General features: G+C 40.4%; 1 protein-coding gene across 1 annotated transcript in view; it reads right to left on the bottom strand.

Moving 5' to 3' along the window:
• Window positions 1-3,244: 3,244 nt before the first annotated feature.
• Window positions 3,245-24,348, bottom strand: part of LOC139710174 (condensin-2 complex subunit H2-like) — a 38,520-nt gene continuing 17,416 nt past the window's right edge. Inside the window, exons 10-16 of the mRNA XM_071622109.1 lie at window positions 24,222-24,344; window positions 22,971-23,098; window positions 18,931-19,105; window positions 14,316-14,383; window positions 12,219-12,320; window positions 3,936-4,115; window positions 3,245-3,391 (exon numbers count right to left, since the gene is read on the bottom strand). Coding sequence (XP_071478210.1) covers window positions 3,245-3,391; window positions 3,936-4,115; window positions 12,219-12,320; window positions 14,316-14,383; window positions 18,931-19,105; window positions 22,971-23,098; window positions 24,222-24,344 — 923 coding nt within the window. The remainder of the gene's footprint in view (window positions 3,392-3,935; window positions 4,116-12,218; window positions 12,321-14,315; window positions 14,384-18,930; window positions 19,106-22,970; window positions 23,099-24,221; window positions 24,345-24,348) is intronic.

Genomic DNA, 24,348 nt, shown 5'->3' with positions numbered 1-24,348 from the left:
AATGTACAGTCTACATTCATATACAGAAATATCCCTACATGTAATTATGATAATTTACTATACGGAATACATGTTTCGGTTTCAGTGGGAGTTACAAAACTGTCCAGAAATGTCAGCACCCATTTTGCCACTTGCTACTGAAATGCCATGGGAACACTTTAAAACCCTCTTGATACTCTGGAATATCTCCTCTCCAATACAGTCAACCTCACTTAAGTCGACCTCGCACAAGCCAAAAGATTTTACCACTGGATGAATATGAAAGTGTGTTGATTCTATTGCGTGAGTAAATAATTGTTGCAGGTGAATGATTTCCTACAATTCCTTTGGATTCGTCTGAAGCAAGGCTGCTGCATCGTGAATGGCATAAATATCAGGATTACTCATTCCAGAATACAAATGATCACAAGCAAGTCCATCCCTAGACACTGTTAAGACTGTTCATATCTTTAACCCGTTGAGGACGATTTAATTTTGCTCAACATGCATTTCCCATAGACGCTTGCCCGAGTATACTCGGGACTCAACGGGTTAACTTCAGGCTTCCCTTTTGCTTCCACTCTATGAGAGATACAAAAGGCCGACTCGGACAATTACAACTTAACCACAGCACATCCCAAATGCACATTGTATGCAATATTTACAATGTAAAAAAGAAAGAAAAAAAAAACGTTGGTGATAGTTCTCTATTATACATCTATGTACAAGGTTGGAAGACCACATAGATACAATCAATAACACTTCCCATAGTCAGGGCTCGACACTAGCGGTGGCCCGGTGGCCCAGGGCCACCAAAAACGCACGTCGGGCTACCAAAATTTCAGAAATGAAGAATTTGGTGGCCTGATCGGGCCACCAAAAAAGGTCGGATATTTGCCTTTGGGCCACCAAAAATAAAAGTTAGTGTGGAGCCCTACCTTAGTGCATAGGTGACCTCCTTTGGTGATTTTTAAAGACTTTAAATACATTTTCCCCACCAATATCAAGGTGCCTTTAATATCTGGTGGACTGCTATGAACAGAATTGTGGAAGTTTCAACACAAAATAAGACACTTGTGAAATTTGAACATGTTATGTATCTTCAGAGAAGCAACACTGGTCGCAACAGCATGTGCAAATAAAAGTCATGTAGTGATGTCATGAACGGACACCTCTCCCACTGGTTCATCCACAAAGACATCTTAAAAATCAAGTTTGTGGTAGATGATTTAAATGCCACTACAGGGAATAATTTTCAAACTCAAATTTGATTAGCAATTTCAGCTGATGAAAAATATCTTCAATGATATCCTGTACACTTCTATGGAAGAAAACTGCTACACAAAAGTTAGTTTGTGTAGCAGTGGTGGAAAAATGCATAGCTTATTGCGATGCGATACCCGGAAAATTATTCCCTGCACTACAACTTCATTTCACTGTTTCTGTTGAGATATGTGTAACCTTCCCTGCAGAAAGCACAGAGACTCCAACCCCAAGCACATTCTGATCCGGAGATTCTCCCACCTGAAACCCCTAGCAGACAGGAGACTCCAACTTGATGTGCGAAGAGCGCATATCACAAGCGCAAAGTTCCTTGTGGCCGGGGTCCAGGGCCCACTTGGGCCCTGGAAGCTCTAATAATTACGGTTTTTGATGCTCTCTCGTGCTATCTAAGGCTTGTTTTTCAACATACGAAGACAAAAAGTAAGAAATCATTTCAAACGGGAGACACAGAGCCAGGGTGGGAGAAATTACATTTCAAGCGGGAGAACGGGAGATGTTGCAAAAGTGGGCTTTCGGCGGGAGATCTCCCGTCGAAAGCGGGAGAGTTGGAGTCTCTGAATGCAATTGATTGAGGGTAAAGCAATAACAAGAGTCCTGGAATAAACATGTGGGCACCAAAATACAGCTGAACTCTCTTTATAGGGTAATCGGATAGGCTTTGAATCGTCTGCATGAAAGGTATTCCTTCTCTTTCCAACAAAAACATTAATATGCATCAACGTCACTATGCGTTGTTTTGCAACAGCTGTTTTCTGCTAACCAGGTCAAAGTAATACCTTAAAGTTAGTGGGGCATCATAGGAATTTAACACTGAAACTGCAATAGATTGCAATGTGCGGTGAACTGCCTAAGAATAATTCCATGAGCTGGCACAAGTATATTGGTTCCCACATTTACGACCAGCATTTCAGTGGATTTTGTTTTGCCCTGGGGACTCTGTGCACATTGCTTCTTTCTTTGACGTTGCATAACCCTGAGCAAATTTGATATAAAACTGGTCACGATAATATGTGACCCGCTACAACAAAATGGTCCTAAAGTCGCGCACGGTCGAAGCCGTGAAAATCGAGTTTGAAGTTAGAGCATCAAAATTGGTCAAAACTTACGATTTTCTGAATTTGACATATTATTAGAGTCTGACATGTCTTCTATCATCTTTCGAAATTTTGAAGCAAAATGATGAAAGGAAAGACCAAAAAATAGCGTTTTTCTGGGCCATGTTTTTTGGCGTTTCAACGAAGCAGAAACTGGTTCAAACATTTGGATTGAGCACCACACATAGGCTCCGCCCCTAACAACGATAAGAGTGATCCCATTGGTCAGTTTGCTGCTTGCCGCTAACCGAAGCGTGAAGCTCGCACACTGCCCAGTCGACTGGTGCGTGCGGGCGGGTTGCGCTATGCCTAGCCGCTTCTCCTGACATCCTGGTCACTGATTGGTCGGTGAGGAAACCGCCGACGCTGTGTTTGAATGAGCATTTCGGGGGTTGCTAGGGCTTAACTTCTATTGTCCGGAGGTGAATACTGACTTGCGTGTCTCTTGATTGTAATTGCGTCGCAAGGAGAACTTTTAGGGCGCTTTTCTCGAAACAGTGATTTCCCAGACGTCTTGACATGCTCTCTTTTAAACATTGATATCTCCGCAGCCGATATTTTTATGAGACGTGTTATATATCATTTTAAAGCAGAAAGATTAGGGAATTGTGTCATGCAATTTTCAAATAATCGACCTCGCCCGACTTTAGGATCATTTTGTTGTAGCGGGTCACATATGCAAGGAGCTGGATCCACAAAGTCACATTTCTAATCAACGACGAGACTTTCAATTCAATGAGCATCGAAAGTTCTAGGCAATAAACTCTGTCCGTCACTAGAGGGCGCTGTTGCCTCCAGCTGTCACTTTGAGTTTTTATATTTTACCAAGACCACACGTAGGAGGCTAGTATAAACCAGAACGTCACTTCCGGCTCACAAGGAGAGCTTCAATGAGCCTTGTTCTCAACAGAGGGCGCTCTATACTCAGCCATGTTTTCGTGGTGCTGTTTCATGCTGAGAAGTTTGAGTGACATGGTGTCCATTCCGACGTCCCCTGTTCCTTTGCTTGTCACCTCCACGTTGTAATTGTTGGCCTGTAGAGGTGACAGAGGAAGCAGTGCAAATGTTAAAGGTTATTACACCAGTAAATGAATTTATCGAAAGAAATGTGTTAATTGGGTAGAAGTCAACAACATACAAAAATATTAACACTGACCCAAACATAAATGTGACTTGTACGCATACATGTAATGCTATACAGTACATGAAAGAAGGAGGTGTGATAGCAGTAGTACATATTTTAGAAATTGTTGGGAAACCCTGAATTGTTTTTTTTTTTTTAAATGACTCGCTAAAATCTATGGCATAAAGAGTAAACTGGCAATTGGGACACTGGGACTCCCCTGTATTTGGAAGCTAAATTTGGTTTCACATACCATGCTCTCTCACAGAAGTTGGACCGGATATGACGAGGTAAATTGGGCGGACCGTATGATCCTCGTGATAACGTGATTCCCTGTATATGGATGAGGTAACAGCATATTCCCTATGACAACACGGTGATAGGAAAGGCAAGGTTCTTTGCTGAACAAAGATACACATTGCCGAATGTTGTGACTATACAGCTACCATACTCACCAGTTGCAGGGTCGCCAGGAAGTACCGGCTGACTTCATGGATCTGTTTGTCTTCCACCACGCGAGCAAAGGGCGTCAGCTGCTCCTTGGGCTTCGTCTTTCCCTGCTTCTTCTCCAGCTGGCTCAGTTTGTCGAGCACAAAGCCACCATACTCATTGATGTCGAAGAAGGCAAACTTTTCCTACGAAGTCCAGGGACATAGTTTGGGAGAGTGAAAAAAACCTCTATATCTTGATTGCAAGATCTTGATTTTCTAAGTTCCTTACAATCTACTGCACATCCATGACTGTTCATAATTACTAGGTGGCTGCAATCTCAAAACATTTTTATTTCTTATTTTAACAGTATACTTTGTAATATGAACATTAAAAACAATGTGCAATGGATACCAAGGAGAGAGCAGTGGTCAGTTGAGTCAAAAAGATTGTAGAAGGGTCAAGAGGGTAGGTTCAGATGGGTCAAAAGGGTCAAAGGATTAAGAGGGTGAGATGGATCAAGAAGATCAGAAGGGTTGAGGGGGTGAGAAGGGTCAGATTTGACACAAGGGTCAAAATTAAAGGTAAGAAGGGTATCAGAAGAGTCAATACAGTCAAAAGGGTCAAGAGTCTGTCTTATAAAGACTTGTGATAGAAATCAATCACAAGTTTTGTGAGAGCTGCAATGCAAGTTGCGATTGATTTGGGGACTTGTGATTGATTTGAAGGCTTTATAAGACGGGGCCCAGAAGGGTCAAAAGGGTGGGAGAGGTCAAAGGTCAGAAGGGTCAAGAAGGTGGGAGAGGTCAATAGGTCAGAAGAAGTACCTGAAGTTTGAAGGCCATAATGGGGATAGTAGTAGGCTGGTCTGGCTGCAGTGAAATTGAATTTGAGGTTGGAGGTGTTTCATAAAGCTGTTTTAAATGTTACGAACAACTTAAGAATGACTGGTGATCAGTTCTGAAGTGCTATACTTAACCCTAACTAGGCCGGGGTATTTAGGTAGATCATAGAGCCGGGGGGGGGGGGGGGGGGGGGGGGGGGGGGGGTCTCGACCGTCGACCGCGCGATCGCGACGAAAATTGGCACACATATTGCCTATGACGTAATCTACTGTACCACGAAGTTAAATTTTAAAAAAATTATCATCAATGCTAAATTATGATAATTTCTGCATAACGATGCATGAAATCAGACAATTTGGTATAAATCACTAAGTAAAGCTCAAAATGGGCACATTTTTTGTGTAAATATTCTTTTTAGTGTCCTGAGCAAATATAAGAGAAAAAAATTGCGGCATCAGAAAAAATTTCTTAAGTATTTTATTGTTTTTTGAATTTCTTATGTATTTCTTTGTTTTTTCGACTTTTTGTTTTCATTGTTTTTTCGATGAAACTTGTCCGCGACATTGTTCTGAACAAGAAAATATGCTATTAATTGATTTTAATCAATGAACCCCCAAATAATCATGCTTTTATGAAATTTGCCTGTAAGCTCATTTTGCATTGAAATTGTACACAAATTCACGTTTTTGAGCAATTTTTGGTCTGACATGCACGTACATATTTATGCGCAACTTTGGAACCGCACACCCGGGTATCGCAAATTTGGTGTCAAAAGATGCGGGAGACTCAAAAGAAAAAAGTCATGAAACGTCGTGGCGATAGCTTTTCGCGTTAGCGATGCATCGCGCGGAACGTCGAGGGGGGGGCCTCGGAGGCCCCCCCGGCCTAGTTAGGGTTAAATATCAGAAATTCAATAATTCAACACAAGAACTGATCACCAGTCATTCTTAAGTCGTTTGTAACTTTAAGAACAGCTTTATGAAACACCCCCCAGATTCTATATTTCACACAAACAGTTGTAACAGGTCATTGGCAGAAGTGATGAGCATTTCAATATACCACTACAACACAAATATATGTATCCCATATACCATGGCTCGACACTAACTTTTTTGTTTTCGTGGTCTGATGGGGCCACCAAAATCCTAAATTTCAAATTTTTGGTGGCCCGAGAGAAAAATTTGGTGTCCCGAAAAAAACAACAATAAAAAACATTAAAAGTCTTTTTTTTTTAAATGAGTCAAATATTTAAGTTTTATCATAGTAAGAATTAGAAGTTGGACATAATTATCTACTCATAAATAAACTTCAACAAACTTGCAACACTCACTCTCAGGCACTCATTCAGTCCTTTTCATCCATCCTTTAAACAAATTTAACTGCTAATTTCCGGCGCAAAAAGTTACGAATTTATTGACATACTTTTCAAAAAATTTTGGTGGCCCGAGGCGGGCCACCAAATTTGCCCTTTTTGGAAATTTGGTGGTCCGACTTTCATTTTTGGTGGCCCCGGGCCACCGGGCCACCGTTAGTGTCGAGCCCTGCATATACCTACACACTTCTATAAGTAGCATAACAAGAGCCTATTAAACCAAAATAAAATTTGTATCTTGGATATAAACTTGCACAACATCAACAAGTGCCTTTAAAATGGAACTGTTTCTTAATCTTTCAGAAATAACGACAAATATGACATTTTTCTATGTCCCCTTTTGTGCCCTGTTTGAATATCTTCTGTGCTGCAGTGTGCCGTGCCCTTCATTATGTAAACTTCATGAAAATTTGCGGATTCAAGAATTATTTTACCTCAAAATTAGACAACTTCAGAACCTTTGAATTTCAGCAAGCCATAAAACTCATTGCATTTTTTTTTTCAAAGAACACACGTTAACACTTTTCTCTGTGAATGTCACAAACAGAGCATTATTACCAACAAAACTAGAAATATCACTGAAGGTGATTAATACCCCCGCCCCGTGACGACAGTCTTACCCAAGGAATGATCTTTCCTTGATCTTCTGCCATTTAAATGCCGTTACCATGGCAACGCAGCTTCCGACACGTCCAAAAAATATGTCTTGCACATCTTCCCACCAAGACTATTGTGTGTGCCACATTTCATAAGCTTTTGTCAAAAACTGAGGAAGTAGTTCAATCCACAAGATCTTTCCTTGATCTTCCGCCATTAATATGCCGTTACCATGGCAACGCAGCTTCCGACACGTCCAAAAAATATGTCTTGCACATCTTCCCACCAAGACCAATGTGTGTGCCACATTTCATGAGCTTCAGTCGAATACAGAGGAAGTAGTTCAATCCGCAAGATCTTTCCTTGATCTTCTGCCATTTATATGCCATTACCATGGCAACGCAGCTTCCGACACGTCCGAAAAATATGTCTTCCACATCTTCCCACCAAGATCAAGGTGTGTGCCACATTTCATAAGCTTTAGTCAAAAAACTGAGGAAGTCGTTCAATCCGCAAGATCTTTCCTTGATCTTCTGCCATTAATATGCCGTTACCATGGCAACGTACTTTCGGGTACTGTCAAAAAATGCGTCTTGCACATCTACAACCAAAGGCACACATCTGTACCAAGTTTCATGGAAATTGGGCAAAAACTGAGGAAGTAGTTTGCAACACAAAATTTTCCATCATTTTGGCTCATAATATGTGAGCTGTTACCATGGCAACATACTTTTTGTCACTGTCAAGAAATGTGTCATGCTGACCTATATCCTAAGACAAACATTCAATATGAATTCCATGAGAATCGGAAGAACACTGATGAAGCAGTTTTGCCATGAAGCATTTTGCCCTTTATTTTACCAATAACATGCCGTTACCATGGCAACGCACTTTTTGCCACTGCGGAAATATGTGTCTTGCACATTAACATATTCAGATGAACATCTGTACCTAATTTCATAAAAATTGATCAAAAACTGTGGGAGGAGTTCGCGACGCAAGATTTGTACCCATTTTTGCCCATAATATGCCGTTACCATGGCAACGTACTTTTGGGTACTGTCAAAAAATACGTCTTGCACATCCCAGGGTTCTCGCCAGGAATTTCTTCACGCTTGTCGGCATTTATGCGCGCTGTTCTGGGGGTGGGTACGGGAAGCGCGGAAGCCTTCGCTAATGCTCAATACAACACAGATAAATCGCCGCTGAAATGCCACTAAATGCGACATTTTCACGGAGATGTAATGAACGTTGTGAGGGGCATATTCTCACAGAAACAATGCAGAAACTCCATACCTTTTGTTAGCGGCAGTTTCTAAATAATAAATGAAAGAGAAGTAGTTGCCGATGGTGGAGGTTCCGATTTCTTTTAGGCCTTTCCTGTTTCACTGTTGCAATAATTAGCCGCCTCTGCATCGCAACAACGCGCGCCGTGTTGCTTTCTCGCCGTCTGCTCGACCACGTGGTAGGCCTATTGCATGCAGATGCGCGAGAAGCGATCGAGAACTTTCGGGACATCGTTGCACTTTCCTTTCTGGGTATACTGCGGTTGTTTGGCCATGACATCAAAGAGATATCATACAAAAATGTAATGATGGTCATTATTCCGAAGGTTTGTTTAATCATAAAATGAAACGATTCATTACTGAGTACTTCGAAGGTTTGTAATCGAAAACAACAACAACACCAAAGGTCGGTACTACAGATGAATGTTCAAAATAAAACTGATTTCGTTCGAAGATGAACAAGCATTTTTTCTTTATTATTTTCCGATCAACGAACCTTCAGAAAGGAATCTATCATCTATCATCGTTATTGCTTCAGAATAACAAACCTTCAGAATAAGAAAACACCCTTTTGGGGCCGTTTTTGTATTCCGAAATTATACTGGCAAAACATTCGAAATAACAAAACTGATTTCGTTTGGATATAAACGAATATTTTCTCCTTTATAATTTTTCTATTAACGATCATTCAGAATTAAGCATGTAGAGTATTATTTTGCCATTATTCTTTCGGAGTAACGAACCCTGAGGGTAAGAAAACTGTAACCGTTTTCATTTCTTCTTTATCGTTTTCCGATTAACGATCGTTCAGAATTAAGAATCTAAAGTATTATATCGTTATTCTTTCGCAGTAACGAACCTTCAGAGTAAAAGAAAACTGTAACCGTTTTGGGGCCGTCGTTTTATTCTGAAATTTCACTGACGGAAACGTTCGAAATAACAAAACTGATTTCGTTGTAAAATGAACGGACATTTTTTAAAATCATTTTTGGATTGACGAACCTTCAGAATAAGGAATATAGCATTATTTTTTCATTAATCTGTCGGAGTAACGAACCCTAAGAGTAAGAAAAGTGCAAACTGTTTTTTTGGGCAGTTTTATTCCAAATTTCACCGGCAAAACGTTCGAAATGACGCACTGATTTCGTTTTGAAATTTACGGACATTTTTCTTTATTCAATTTTCGGTTAACGAACCTTCAGAAAAAAGAATCTATTATTATTTCATCATTACTACTTCTGTCGGAATAACTGACCCTTATAGAGTACGAAAACACGCTGTTTTGTGCCGTCGTTTTATTCCGAAATTTCACTGACAGAAACGTTCGAAATAACAAAACTGATTTCGTTGTGAAATGAATGGACATTTTTTCTTAATCATTTTTTGGATTAAAGAACCTTCAGAATAAAGAATCTAGCATCATTTTATCATTAATCTGTCGGAGTAACGAACCCTCAGAGTAAGAAAACTGCAACTGTTTTGGGGCAGTCGTTTTATTCCAAAATTTCACTGGCAAAACGTTTGAAATGACGCACTGATTTCGTTTTGAAATTTACGGACATTTTTCTTTATTCAATTTTCGGTTAACGAACCTTCAGAATAAAGAATCTACAATTTATTATTTCATCATTACTACTTCTGTCGGAATAACTGACCCTTAGAGTACGAAAACACGCTGTTTTGTGCCGTCGTTTTATTCCGAAATTTCACTGGCAGAACGTTCGAAATAACAAAACTGATTTCGTCGTGAAATGAATGGACATTTTTTCTTAATCATTTTTTGGATTAACGAACCTTCAGAATAAAGAATCTAGCATCATTTTATCATTAATCTGTCGGAGTAACGAACCCTCAGAGTAAGAAAACTGCAACTGTTTTGGGGCAGTCGTTTTATTCCAAAATTTCACTGGCAAAACGTTCGAAATGACGCACTGATTTCGTTTTGAAATTTACGGACATTTTTCTTTATTCCATTTTCGGTTAACGAACCTTCAGAATAAAGAATCTACAATTTATTATTTCATCATTACTACTTCTGTCGGAATAGCTGACCCTTAGAGTACGAAAACATGCTGTTTTGTGCCGTCGTTTTATTCCGAAATTTCACTGGCAGAACGTTCGAAATAACAAAACTGATTTCGTCGTGAAATGAGCGGACATTTTTTCTTAATCATTTTTGGATTAACGAACCTTCAGAATAAAGAATCTAGCATCATTTTATCATTAATCTGTCGGAGTAACGAAAAAAAAAGAATCTTGGTGGCGATAACTGATGCTGGTGTAGAGAAAAACAAAGACAGCTCGCTCAAAAGATGCTTCCTTCTTTCAGTTTATTTTCTCCCCAGTCATTCCTATCGTTCTCCTCCCATGAACCCCTGCCATGCAGGGACGATGAACAAAACAAAATGTTACCGATGCTGCAATGAAAAAAAAAAAAGAAACACGTCCTCAAAGCAAATTATCTACACTTTTCAAGTTGAACAAATTGGTGTTCGTAATGAAGAATAAAAAAAAGCACGACCTCAAGCAGTGGGGAAACTTGATATCATGGCTTGTGGAAATTTCCATGAAATTTCCACGAAAGCGGTGTCAGATAAAGAATGTCGCGCGTACTGCCACCTTGCTTCAGTGGTCGTAAACAGCGTGTACATAGCATGTAAACCAACTGGGAACATTGATGAATGATCATCATTTATTTTCTGCCCGTGAAGGCCCCCTAACCCACCTTTTTACAAACCAAGCCAGAAGCACGTGGAGCATTACGTATACGTTGAACTTGAAAGACCATCATGACAGAATTACTATACATTTCGGCCCGGAGAAGGAAAATGGAATATTCACGAATGACGTTTACAAATCCATAGATATTGAAAAGGCTAAAATGGAACGCATGGCTTTTTAGATTTAAAAAAAAAAAACCCACTGAAACTACCAAAACCTAAATAACAATTTGCATTTGCTTACTCCATCGCACGTTCTTTTTTCTTTTCTTTTTTTTAACGAAAAATGGAGTTAATTTTCTCTCTGCGGCAATGCTTTGAACGCATCTAATTTTGCGTCATTGCCGATGGCCAGCTTCCTAAAGAATTGATACGAATCCTTTCAAATATACGAAACAAAGTCTAAAGATCCTGGATCCTGGCTGTGAATTTCGGTGGTATATATAAATCCTGCTCACTATCAAAATCTAATCATCTGTTCCTTGCACCATTTTACCAACCAACTGTTCCTGAAAATTTCATCCTAATCTGTTCCCAAATTTTGACTTATTTTGCGAATAGAGAGACAGACAGGCAGACAAGCTAACAAACAAACCAAAGCAGCCAAAAAAAAAAAAATACAACCTTTGGCGGAGGGGGCATGCATTTCATATCGTTTGTTTTTGCGTAACCCGACAACAAGCGTGACAACAAGCGAGCACCTGTCAGCCTTCCTCAGCCTCCTTCAATTCGGCCTCCGACCCTCTCTTTCCGTCCTCTCTCTCCCTCTCACCATGGACCCTACCCATGCTCTCACAATACACTGTACCGTTGTACATGCAGGAGGCTGTAAGTGGCCGGCTGGGTGCTTGTGCATGTGTGTGTGGATCCCAAATCAGAGCGCATGTGAGTGAGGAAGTGTGTGATGTGGTGTGTATCAGCAGGGAGGTGAGACCTCCCTGGTATCAGCTAGTACGTCGCTCTGTTGAGCCGCGTTGTTGTGATCGGTGCGGTGACTGCGTGGGTAAATTTTTTGCGCTTGTATAAGTATGTAAACTGCTACTGCTTTCATCATCTAGCTTCTTTTCTAGCCAGATAATAAAGACTGAAAAAGGCGAGAAATTGGTCCGAACTTAGCTCGTCAAGCAAGGTACCCTTGTCGGCAAGTTCACGCGTGGTGTTACCCTTGTCGGCAAGTTTTACCCTTGTCGGCAATTGCTTCTTCAAACCGCACGCTTGTCGGGGCCGACAAGGGTGATATACGCTGGCGAGATCCCTGCATCTACAACCCAAGGCACACATCTGTGCCAAGTTTTATGGGAATCGGTTGAAAACTGAGGAAGTAGTTCGCGACGCAAGATTTGCAACGGACCGACCGCCCGACCGCCCGACCGCCCGACCGCCCGACCGCCCGCTGATTCCTATATACCCCCTTCAAACTTCGTTTGGCGGGGGTATAACAAAAAAGTATGAAAATTGATGCCAGACATTTGTGAGACGTTTCTGATACCTCTCTGGTGAGTATGGGTGCTATCCGGTCCTCCCATTGCTGGACACGCTTGGACAACTCTGTCATCTGGGCGTACTCTGATGCACTGGCCAGGTATGCCTCCTGTGATGTGAGGAATGATTAGTCAAAAATAGTGGACTTTTTTGCATACGTTGCAAGATACAAAACTAGCAGCAAAATATAAGCAAGCAAACTGTTTTGCTTGCTGTACAGTATGTATTCATATGTTTTTACTCAATGGAAACAAAAAAATGTGAAATTTATCTTACCCGACCAAGCGCGAAATTCCTAATGCGCAAATTTCCATTCTTACAGTAGCCTGCACCTCACTTAAAGATTGTCAAAGTGCCACACTGATCTTTTCTTCAACAAAGAACATTTATTGAGACTGATTGACAAATTGCCCCACATCGACGTAAACTTGATATAGGGCAATTTGTCAATCTGTTGCAATAAAAACTCGACAGAAGAATGTGATGAATTTGAAAGTAAGGTATTTTTTGCAGATCCTTACAAAAAAAAATATGTGAAATTTTCAAAATTTGGATGCGACAAAAATTTGGGATTTTGATTCACTGTTTTGATCTAAGGCTCTTACAAAGGCTAATGTGGAGGGGAAACAGTTTGTAATTCAACCTTAAAGGGATGGCATAGTATTGGTTGAGATGAGGATTCAGCTTTAAATTTTTTGCAAGCTACTTGGAAACCACATCATGAAATGTCAAAGGGCACACAATTTTAAGAGGAATTAAAATTTTATTTTATGAAAATCGGTTTTGAAATAGATTGAAAATTATGCTCTTTCATATTTTTAATTTACAATATAAATATATTTCATAAAAATCTTTCTTTATTATCTCTCTCAAAAATGCTGGCAACCCAAAGCCACATCTTAACCAAAACTATACTATCTCTTTAACCAAGCAATGTTTAGTGATTGGCACATAAATGCTGCAGGCTTGCATCCCCAATTAGCAGAGATGTCCTCAAACTGCTCAAAACATACATCAAACATGCCTCCTTGTCCCTAAGCTACGGTATACGATTGACCCTTGTCTGAGACCGCAGTCTTGTGCCCAAGTGGCTGGTCAATCTAACCTTACCATAGTTTCTTTTGTTTTTTGGAGGGGCAGGCAGAGGAATGACTTAATGCCGACAAAATTAAACAACTTGGGAAGAGTATACAGCCCTAAGCATGGCCATACAACAGAATTAATGAGATCGACTTGAGTGAAGTATGATATTCCAGAACTAAATGCGAACAAGGGCCGACGATTTAATTTCCATTGTCTCTTGTTGATTTATTAGTTTCACAACCAGCTAGCAATCATTTGATCCTGTCTTCTACATGACATCTATACCACAGATACCACTAACACGGTCAGACATCTGCCTTGTTACCACAGAAAGCAACAGATAAATGATACAAGATATATTTCCTGTTATAAAAATATCAGTCAGGTAACATAATACTATCATATGTATGTCTCAAAACAAGATGCAACAATCACATTTGATGCTGAGAGCATCTTTAAGCTATTAAAGGGGAATTTCAGTCCAGTTATACGTCAGTCTAATAGGAACGATTAAAATCAAAAAGAGTGCAACAGTGAAAATTCGATCAAATTGATCTGTCAGGATTTGAGATTGGAGCTTAATTGCGTATGGATGAAAAACTGGAAATTTCACACTTTTATGTACAAACTACAGCCAACCTCGCCAAAGTCCAATCTATTTGGACTGAAGAACTAGCCTTGACTTAGAGAAAATTTGACTTATGAGGGATTAAAATTGATTGAAAAGACCTTCGACTTTAAGAGGCAATTATTTGACTTTATGCAAGGTCGACTTAGGCAAGTTTAACTGTAAAATGGAAAGTTGTGAGGGAATATCATCACTTCACCATTTGTATATTCATATTGACTGTTCAAGAACTGTTTATTAGCAAAACTTCTGTCATAAGTTCCTTATTTTTCAACCAGTTTGGATCAAATTTTTACTGTTGTGCTAGGAAAGTTTTATTCCTTCTTTTCAAACTGACTACCACCTTTCCTGTAGAAGTGCATGACATAAAAGGTGATAAAAAAAGACCCTTACCACATGTTTTCTGACCAACTCCTCGTAACTGGTCACGACTTCATCTTGACTACCACCAAGAAATCGGTCTGAAAAGATCAAAAGTTTTTGTCACTTGAAAATATGAAGGCAAAACATAGTTCTGGGAATGGGTCAAAACTCATGTTACTTTTGGAATTTGCTTGCTATACAGGGTGGCCCAAAAAGAACGGAACACCTAAGATTTTTAATTTTAGCAATATTGTTTGTAATATGTCATTATTTTGTATACTATTGGAAAGGCCATTCTTTTTCCAAAAGAAAAACACCAAGTTCTTTAATTTTGGTTAATGCATTATGGTTTTAGGACCATTTTTGTCAACCCTTGCAATTTTCAAAATGTGATCATTTTGCACTCTCAGAGATACCGAAACCAGTGAGAATTTGGCTTACCGTAGAACCAGTAGCGTTCGCAATGTGCGGAATGTGGGGGCGGACGGTGTCATTGTCGTTAGGTTGCAAGGGTTGACAAAAATGGGCCTAAAATCGTAACGCATTAACTGCAATTAAAGAGCTTGGTGTTATTCTATTGGAAAAAGAATGGCCTTTCCAACAGTATGCAAAATATTGACACATTCGCAACGATACTGCTGCAATTAAAGATCTATAGTCCTATCCACTAAGCCACACTAGATCTTCTAAAATTCCCTAAAGGCCACCAAACACTACACAACTTTGCCACAATTCACTAATCATACGACCTGAAGACCCGGGGGGGGGGGGGGGGGGGGGGGGGGGGGGGGGGGGGGGGTGGGGGGGGGGGGTGGGGGGGGGGGGGGGGGGGGGGGGCTGTTTCATAAAGCTGTTTGTAAAGTTACAAACGACTTACGTGCGACTGGTGATCAGCTTTGATGTGCTATACTTAAAATTTCCATAATTCAGTGCTTACAAGAACTGATTACCAGTCGCTCGTAAGTCATTCGTAACTTTACGAACAGCTTTATGAAACACCCCTCAGTTGTAGAGATTTGACAGGTCAAACTTTCACGACCGGTCATGGACTTGCAGCCAATCACACTACACTAGATTATAGTGTGGTGAAGCCAGAAAGGTTGTAAGCCCAGCTGTGTAGTCTGATCATATTGTGTGCAATGTTGGGCCATGCGACTGGTCGTATCACCCAGCTCGCCTCTCCAGGTATGCGACCGTTCTCATCATGTAGTGTGTGGTGGGTTGTGAGTAGTACCTCAAGGCATATCTTCTTTGTAATTTCATTTGCATTCACCCTAATCAGGCTGGGCTTTTTTGGCTATGCTATATCTGGGGGGGGGGGGGGGGGGGGGATTCCGCCCCCCTTCAGATCTCGCCTATGGAATGTGCGATCGCGCCGAAAATCGGCACACGCAACGCCCGCGATGTATTCTATCAAAATGTATGGTTGCTTTCTCCGAAAAATTATTCTTATATTTTATATTAATTAATTATTGTAATTTATGCATACAATTAGTTTTGGGCTCTAAATCACTTATTAATGCTCCAATTAAGCTAATTTCTTTTTAAAAATGTTTCTTGTATCATTCTTCTGAGACATAGGATAAAAAAAAATCTGTATCGAAATTAATTTATGTATTTTATTGTTTTTTTAATTTCTTATGTATTTCCTTGTTTTTTGAGCTTTTGTTTTTGTTTGTTTTTTGGCCAAAATTTGTCACAGACATTTTTCGAAGCATAATTATGCTAAAATAAATTAATTTCGGCCATTCTAAGTGAAGATAAGAATTTTTATGTGAATTAATTGAAAAAACACAATTTGCATTGGATTTGTACACAAAATCACGTTTTGGAGCAATTTTGGGGTTGACAAATTTTTTTTCGAACGGGCATCGCGTCAAAACGGTACGCGCGGGCGCAACAATTTGGGTCTCAAAAGTTGCGCGATACTTGAAAGAAAAAAGTCATGAAACAACGCGGCGGGAGCTTATCGCGTTGCGAAGATATTGCGCGAAACGTGCGACTGGTGATCAGCTTTGATGTGCTATACTTAAAATTTCCATAATTCAGTGCTTACAAGAACTGATTACCAGTCGCTCGTAAGTCATTCGTAACTTTACGAACAGCTTTATGAAACACCCCTCAGTTGTAGAGATTTGACAGGTCAAACTTTCACGACCGGTCATGGACTTGCAGCCAATCACACTACACTAGAGTATAGTGTGGTGAAGCCAGAAAGGTTGTAAGCCCAGCTGTGTAGTCTGATCATATTGTGTGCAATGTTGGGCCATGCGACTGGTCGTATCACCCAGCTCGCCTCTCCAGGTATGCGACCGTTCTCATCATGTAGTGTGTGGTGGGTTGTGAGTAGTACCTCAAGGCATATCTTCTTTGTAATTTCATTTGCATTCACCCTAATCAGGCTGGGCTTTTTTTGGCTATGCTATATCTGGGGGGGGGGGGGATTCCGCCCCCCTTCAGATCTCGCCTATGGAATGTGCGATCGCGCCGAAAATCGGCACACGCAACGCCCGCGATGTATTCTATCAAAATGTATGGTTGCTTTCTCCGAAAAATTATTCTTATATTTTATATTAATTAATTATTGTAATTTATGCATACAATTAGTTTTGGGCTCTAAATCACTTATTAATGCTCCAATTAAGCTAATTTCGAGGAAGAAAGATTTGCGGTGACACCATGTGTATGTAGTCCTTAATCGGATCGCTGTTTGGCAGAAGAGCCTAGAAAGAGGAGAAACGAAGAGGGAAGCGACATATGGGGGTTGTGAGGAGGGCAGAAAGTGAAGAGTGGGAGACAGTAATGGGCTAGAGGTTGAAGTTGCACTAGTGGAGACGGTAGAGAAAGGAACACAGAGAGTGGTAAGGAAGAATAGTGTGAGAATCAAGTAGGATGTTCGGACATCGTTAGAAGGGGAAAGATGAAATAGAAGGGAAGAGGAAGAGGAAGGAGTTGAATGTTGGAGAATCATGGAGATAGGAGAGAGCAGTAAAGATTCATCAAACCAAGAGAAGAAAAACGAAGTCGGCGAACAGTGTGACTATGGAATGCGGAATCAATGGAGAAAGGACGAATAATCCCTCGAAGGAAGGGTAAGTAGAGGAGAGATGAGAATATGTGGTTAAATCAGAGGGAGCTAGTATGGATCCTAGAATGAAATGCTGCTGAGAGGGAGAAAAAAAAAAATGGAAAGGAAAATTGATGACAGTTAAGTCCTGAAAAGGTTCCTGTGGGAGAAAAGCAAAAATAATAAGAAATCAAAATGAGGTTAAAGTGTAAACCTGAGGAGAGAAGACAAGAGAAATAACCTGTGGAGAAATGTGTAAATTAAGTAGTGGTCCTGAAAAGGACCGTTGGGTTGTATGGAAGGAAGAAATAAAGCAAAAAGAAGAAAGAAGAGAAGAGAACAGAAAAGAAAAGAAAAGATAAGTAGAGTAGAAACAGACAAAAGTGTAAGAGAGAGAGAGAGGAAAGAGAAATGAAACACTGAGTAAAGGTGCTAGTGAAAGTAGCGCAAGAAATCTAGTTATAAGAATAACTAGGAGAACCGAGGAACTTGACGTTTCGGGCAGATTGACTGTCCTTCGTCAGAAGTGAAGCGTGATCGGAGAAGAGGCGGGCTATATATGGAGAATGCGGACCTAGAAGGAAGTGGTCGGTTGAGGCGGGCTCGCAGGCGAGCTGAGCGTCGGCTGTTGGTGGAGTGTTGCGGTCGTTGATGCGTTCTATTGTTCTCGGAGTGTGTTGATGGCGGAGTATATCTGTGAGAGCTAACTTGGCTGTTAGTAGGTCGTGGCCGGAGATTGGAGTCCGGGTTAGTGGTTGGGGTGGACGCCGGTGGTGTGGATGACTTGTGTCGGTGAGGGCGTCTTCTCGAACCAGCGATAGGTGGTTCGAGAACCTTCAAACAACACATAAGCTAATTTCTTTTTAAAAATGTTTCTTGTATCATTCTTCTGAGACATAGGATAAAAAAAAATCTGTATCGAAATTAATTTATGTATTTTATTGTTTTTTGAATTTCTTATGTATTTCCTTGTTTTTTGAGCTTTTGTTTTTGTTTGTTTTTTGGCCAAAATTTGTCACAGACATTTTTCGAAGCATAATTATGCTAAAATAAATTAATTTCGGCCATTCTAAGTGAAGATAAGAAATTTTATGTGAATTAATTGAAAAAACACAATTTGCATTGGATTTGTACACAAAATCACGTTTTGGAGCAATTTTGGGGTTGACAAATTTTTTTTCGAACGGGCATCGCGTCAAAACGGTACGCGCGGGCGCAACAATTTGGGTCTCAAAAGTTGCGCGATACTTGAAAGAAAAAAGTCATGAAACAACGCGGCGGGAGTTTAACGCGTTGCGAAGATATTGCGCGAAACGTCGGGGGGGGGGGGGGCGGATTCTGCCCCCCCCCCAGCCTGATTAGGGTTAAAACATTTTTCATAGCTCTTTTCTTCCTTTTTTTCTTCACAATCAATCATTTGTTGCTGCATGCTGTTACGAACTCTTCTTAGGATTATCTACCCCTCTCCTAACTCACATACTTGCAAACTATTCTTTAATAGCATATCCACTCCTCATCTAACTATCATACTCCCAAACTCTTTATGGCATATATCCAAACCTTCACTAACTCACATACCTTCAGCAATGGGCCCTCCATCCATGGGATCGTAGCCTACATCATCGTCGAAGTCGCCCCCGATTCCGTCCCCGAGGCCGAAGTCGTCGGCAATGCCTTCCGCGTCCTCCAGCGCTGCAGCCTCCTCATCCTCCTTCTCTTTCCGGGCCAGCTCCTCAAACCTACCTTGCTGCGCCTGGAGAGAAGAAAGCAACAACAGCATCACATCATCAATGAAGAGTTATAATTTCGAATCATTCTTCTTTACATAATGGGTTCAGAAATCTCTGTAATCTCCTTGGACGAGAGACGTGTGTTGAGTTTTACTGGTCGCAATCACTTAAAGGTGCATAGTCCCGGTAGTGTAGAGGGTGCTGTTGATGATACTGCTGATCACCGCTAGCATTGATACAAAGATTGCCGAAGTTGAGCTGTCATCAAGAGTAAAGCGCATAGGTATTGCTAAGTAACGTTGCCTTTGTTGTCTTCTCTGCGCATCACGCAGTCTGTAGTAATGCCAGGGTGCGTGCATATGTGCTTCTTATTATGACATCACAAAAGAAGTTTGCTAAAGCCGTCATATCCCCCTCAGCCGAATCATGAGCCGAACTGTGATCGGACCACTGACTAGAGTGGATCGGACTTCTTCGGACTTGGGGAAATGGGTCACAGCGTAAGCGCTATACAGAGGAGTCGATAGCGTAGGTTTCTATAGGAAACTTGCGCCGTGCGCCCGCGTACGCATTTGACTAAACCACCGGGACCATGTGCCTTTAAGGATACTCTGCCCCCCACGAAAAAAAGCAGTAACTGACATTTTTATGAATTTGTACTTTTTTGGAAAAATTAATAGTTTACCCAATGCTCTTAAATGTGAATAAGTCAGTTTTGAAAAAAAAAATAAGATTGACCAAAAATGCAATTTTTCACTTTTGCAAAAAGCAGTAATTGCATCCAGTCGATTCAACTTTTCAAGTTTCCCCACGGAAGAAAGCAGTAACCAACAAAACCTACGGAAGAAAGCAGTAACTAACAATGATAGTCTAATAATTCAGACTCTGTAGTCCTGCCTGTACATTTTTTTCCTAATACTTTTTTTTTCAAATTCTATCAATTTTCTAAAACAACATAAACAGCAGTTTCTTCATTAATTTAGGGGAGTAGATATAAAAAGATTGTTTCACCAGTAACTTGACTCTGCCCGCAGGGAATCATTATGACAAGTTGTAGAAAAAAAGTTTCTTTCAGGAGACTAGCAAAGCTAACATACTGAGCGCACTCAGAGTGCAGAATACGCGTATTGCATGCGCGCATAAATTTTGCAGCACGCCTACAACATGTCACACTGCAGCAGTAACTGCAGAATTCATCACATCACAGTCTAGTCATCACACTTGCACTCAGTACAGTATAGTCTGAGTGACAGTGCCAACCATGCAGTCACACAGTGACTGAAAATTTTCTGCAGTCCAGGCATGCCTGCAAATCTATCATGAATTGCAGAGGAACCAGAAAATCAAGGTGAGCTGAAAATATGAGTAGAAATTTTGAATGGAGATGAGCACTAGACCTAGTATTAATACACTAGAGGTCTAGTCTAGATCATCTAACGCTAGGTCTACCGCGTACCCGACCATTCACTTCAATTACCTTACTGTTGTGTTACACAAAATACCATTTATTCCTAGATAGAGTAGAAGCAACAAGACTGAGTCTACATGTAGGTCTAACAATAGGTCCTAGATCTGATAGATCTAGACTAACCAGAAAGTAGAAGAACTTTATAAGCTGGTGGTGGTAACAATTCCTCACTATGGGCATGTGACATGTGCAGTTACTGCTTTTTTCCATGGGGAAAACAGCAGACTCCTGGCCATCTGTAGACCGAGTGCAGTTACTGCTTTTTTCCGTGGGGAAACTACCCAGAATCAAGGGTGAGTCACCGCAGTAACTACATTTTCCTAAATAACATTTAGAAAATAACGGAAACACAAGTTTTTCCTAGGTTTTGTTAGACAACTAGGTATGGTGCATCATCATACCACAAAATCATTTTCGAATGTTTCTGTGTTTTTAAAGAATCTGCAAAAAACACAAAATCGCATTTATCTCGGCTCAGCGGATATGCAGTTACTGCTTTCTTCCGTGGGGAGGCAGTACTGTGAAAGTGGAAATTTTCGCGGTGCTAAAATTTTTGCACATTTCGCGCAACCGCAAGCTAGCGCAAAAACAAAAGCACACAAATATTTTTGCATGCCATATGTTCCAGTTGTTGCTGTCTCGATTCCATGGACTTAAAAACACGCGAAACTCTTCTTACATGGCCAAGCACGAAAAATTAGTCGCGCGAAAATATCCACTTTTACAGTAGCCATCTTGTGCCACTGTAAGCATGTTATCGTACACTTGTTACCCAGATCCCGTTCAGAGTTGGAAGAGTGACTTGTATGAGCTGTGAAACAAGTCTCTCTTCACGTTTTGCATTTAGTCTGGTTGACCAGACTGGATAAGCTATCTACCATCGAGATCTTGTTTGTAGTCATACCTGGGACCGGTTGCACAAGGAGGTGTGCATAATTAATGGCTACATTGAAGTCACCAAGCCAACAGCTCAAATGCCTTGTTTCTTTCTTTTTTTTTCGTATTTTGCCATCATATGGAATGGCAGTTGTCAAAACAAATGAGGGCGCCAGATCACATTCTGTTATATTGATAGCTGAGCCTGAGAAATGACAGAACTGAACTGCTTTTATGCTCTTCCCATTTTACATTTTATTGCCAACTTTTCTCCTATGGAAATATTTCAGCCATAAGTAATTCAAACTGAGAATCAATTAAGTTTTACGAGAAACTCCTCATCACAAATACTGACATCCAACAGCTAATCTTTTTTTTTTTTTATTATTGCTCTGGTGAATACATTTTAGGGAAAGGCTGGATTAAGATGAAACCATAGTCCATGCAGTGCTGCAAACTCAGTGTACCTACACGTAGATCAGCCTAAAAGTTCATCAAAGTAGGTTTGATGTAATTGTTCTGCACAAAGGGAGTGCCTTTTTTATTGAGGAAGGATTAATATCAAAACAAAAAATGGCTCGGGCGGAAGTGTGTCTGGCTTCAGATTCGCAGAACCTGGGTTCGATTCTTGAGTCTAGCTTAGCCATGTTGTTTGAAATCCTGTTGTCTCCTCTAGTAAGAGGTAAAACAATCTGTCCCTTGGATAAGACATAGAATAGAGGTCTGTATGTGAGAGAGTCACAACTCATGCACGTAAAACATCCCATTTCATTCATTCAGAGTAAAGAGCAAGGTGCATAAACCGGTGATGTGCATCGCCCTTGGTATATACAGTTGAACCTCTAATATCCGGCCTCCCTTCATCCGGATCTCTCTATTATACGGACGCAATCTCGCCGTGATTTTCTTTTTTTTTTTTAATAATTACGGGAGGAAGGAAGATTCCCAACTCCTTGAGTTCTCCTACACAAACATACATGAATTACATATACTTGATACAATTCTTAATAATTATTTAGATAAATCATCCCAAGAATTTATAACAGAAAATGATTGCATTCTTGCAAACACGAACCTCTATTTTGAGGTCTGTTACTGAGTGTAACAATGAAAAGGCTGCAGTATACACATTACTACATGTGGTACTACAATGGGCTACATCAGTACATGTGTATGTATATGTACATGTATAAAGCATTGAGTCTCCCATATCCGGCCAAATCCCTTATCCGGATGAGCCCCGGTCCCGACTTGTCCGGATACGAGAGGTTCAACTGTACATCCAACTGGGCCCCATTTCATAAAAGATGTTAGGATGGCAACTCTTGCTGGAATGGCAACTTCCAGTTGTAACAGCCAATCAGGAAGCTGGATTCTTGTCGTTACCATGACAATTGCCATTCCAGCAAGAGCTGACATCGTATCAACCTTTTATGAAATGGGGCCCTGGACCCTATCGAAAACCAACTATGCAGTTGAAATATGGGCTCATATTCCATCTTCTCAGGTGGAAGAACAAATCAAACAAAAAGAAGCAAACTTACCAGCTGTTTCTTTTCTCGTCTGCTCACATCCAGCTGCCTCTTGTACTCATTGTAATACATGTGCTCAAACTCTGGGTGGTAGGGAAGCTTCAGCGGGTTGCTAGGCAACTTGGAGGTATGCGAGAAGTCTGTCAATAGAAAGAAACACACTCTCCACTTGAGGCATTCGTGGTGTGAAAGGTTGCAAGTGTTATACCAGCGAATCATTTTCTTTACTCAAATTTTTCTTCCATTACAGGAAGTCTCCATCAATAATATTACAATTACATCACAGAGGATTATTAACAGGGAAACAAATTAGTCTGATATTTTTCTTTGACGAGGTTGCTAATGCTTGGGTGATGGCTTGCCTGGACTTAGCAATAAGCCATGTCTATTCAAATTAATAATTTCTGCATCGAGTTGTGTTTATTGCAACTAATTGACAAATTGCTCTGAATCAACATAAAAAGCACCAATTATTCACTGTTCAGAATAATAGTCACGATAAAAATCACAGGAATTCATATTTGTATGGTACTTGAACCCATGATCTCCTTGCTTGACAGGCGTCATATCCACTAGACTATCGTGCTTCCACACAATCAGCCAGTGCAGTGGGTTCTGGGTGGAAGCCAAGTGCTTATTTACGCTGATGAAGAGCAATTTGTCAATACGTCGCAAGAAAGTCAAGAGTGTGAAATAAATACATAAAGCAGAATTCACGGAGGTATGTCACAGGGACAGATTGTTTTTTTAAGTATTTAGATCTGAATCAATTACACTACTTTAAAGGGATGGTACTGTATTGGTGGAGATGAGAATTGGGCTTTTAACTTTTTGTGAGATACCAAGAAAAAAACTTATGTTATAGTACAGAGCATCCCAATTTAAGAGGAATTCAAAGTTTATTTATGAAAATCGGGTTTGGAATGACTGAAACATCCAAAAGCAAAGTAAAACAAAGCGATCATAATAAAGTGTGGGTCCCACACTATATTAGAATTGCTCTTTTTTTGGATACCTCAGCCATTTCAAAACCAATTTTCATCAAATAAATGTTGAATTCCTCATAGAAGTACATGCTCTTTCATACTTCATAAGAGGTTTCCTATCATCTCACCAAAAAATGTTAGAAACCTGAAATTAGGTCTCAACCAAGACTATACGATCCCTTTAAAGAAAGTCTTGCTTAAAAATTGTTTAAATCATTGAGAGTTCAGAAAAGGGTTACTGACGATGATCTCATTCGAATTGAGAAACAAAACTCACATGCTTTGTTGATAAACTGGATGAGAGGCGTCAGGTCGGCTTTCTGCGGGACGGGCTGCTTCTTCCGCTTGCGACCCTTCCCAGCATTCTTCTCCAACGATGGAGGCAGCTTGAAGCACTTGCCTGT

The sequence above is a fragment of the Diadema antillarum genome, unplaced genomic scaffold, assembly GCF_040938485.1.
Source record: "Diadema antillarum isolate AM-2024a unplaced genomic scaffold, OU_Dant_1.0 scf00000038, whole genome shotgun sequence".
NCBI classification, from domain to species: domain Eukaryota; kingdom Metazoa; phylum Echinodermata; class Echinoidea; order Diadematoida; family Diadematidae; genus Diadema; species Diadema antillarum.
This window is presented reverse-complemented; position numbering and strand designations above follow the sequence as displayed.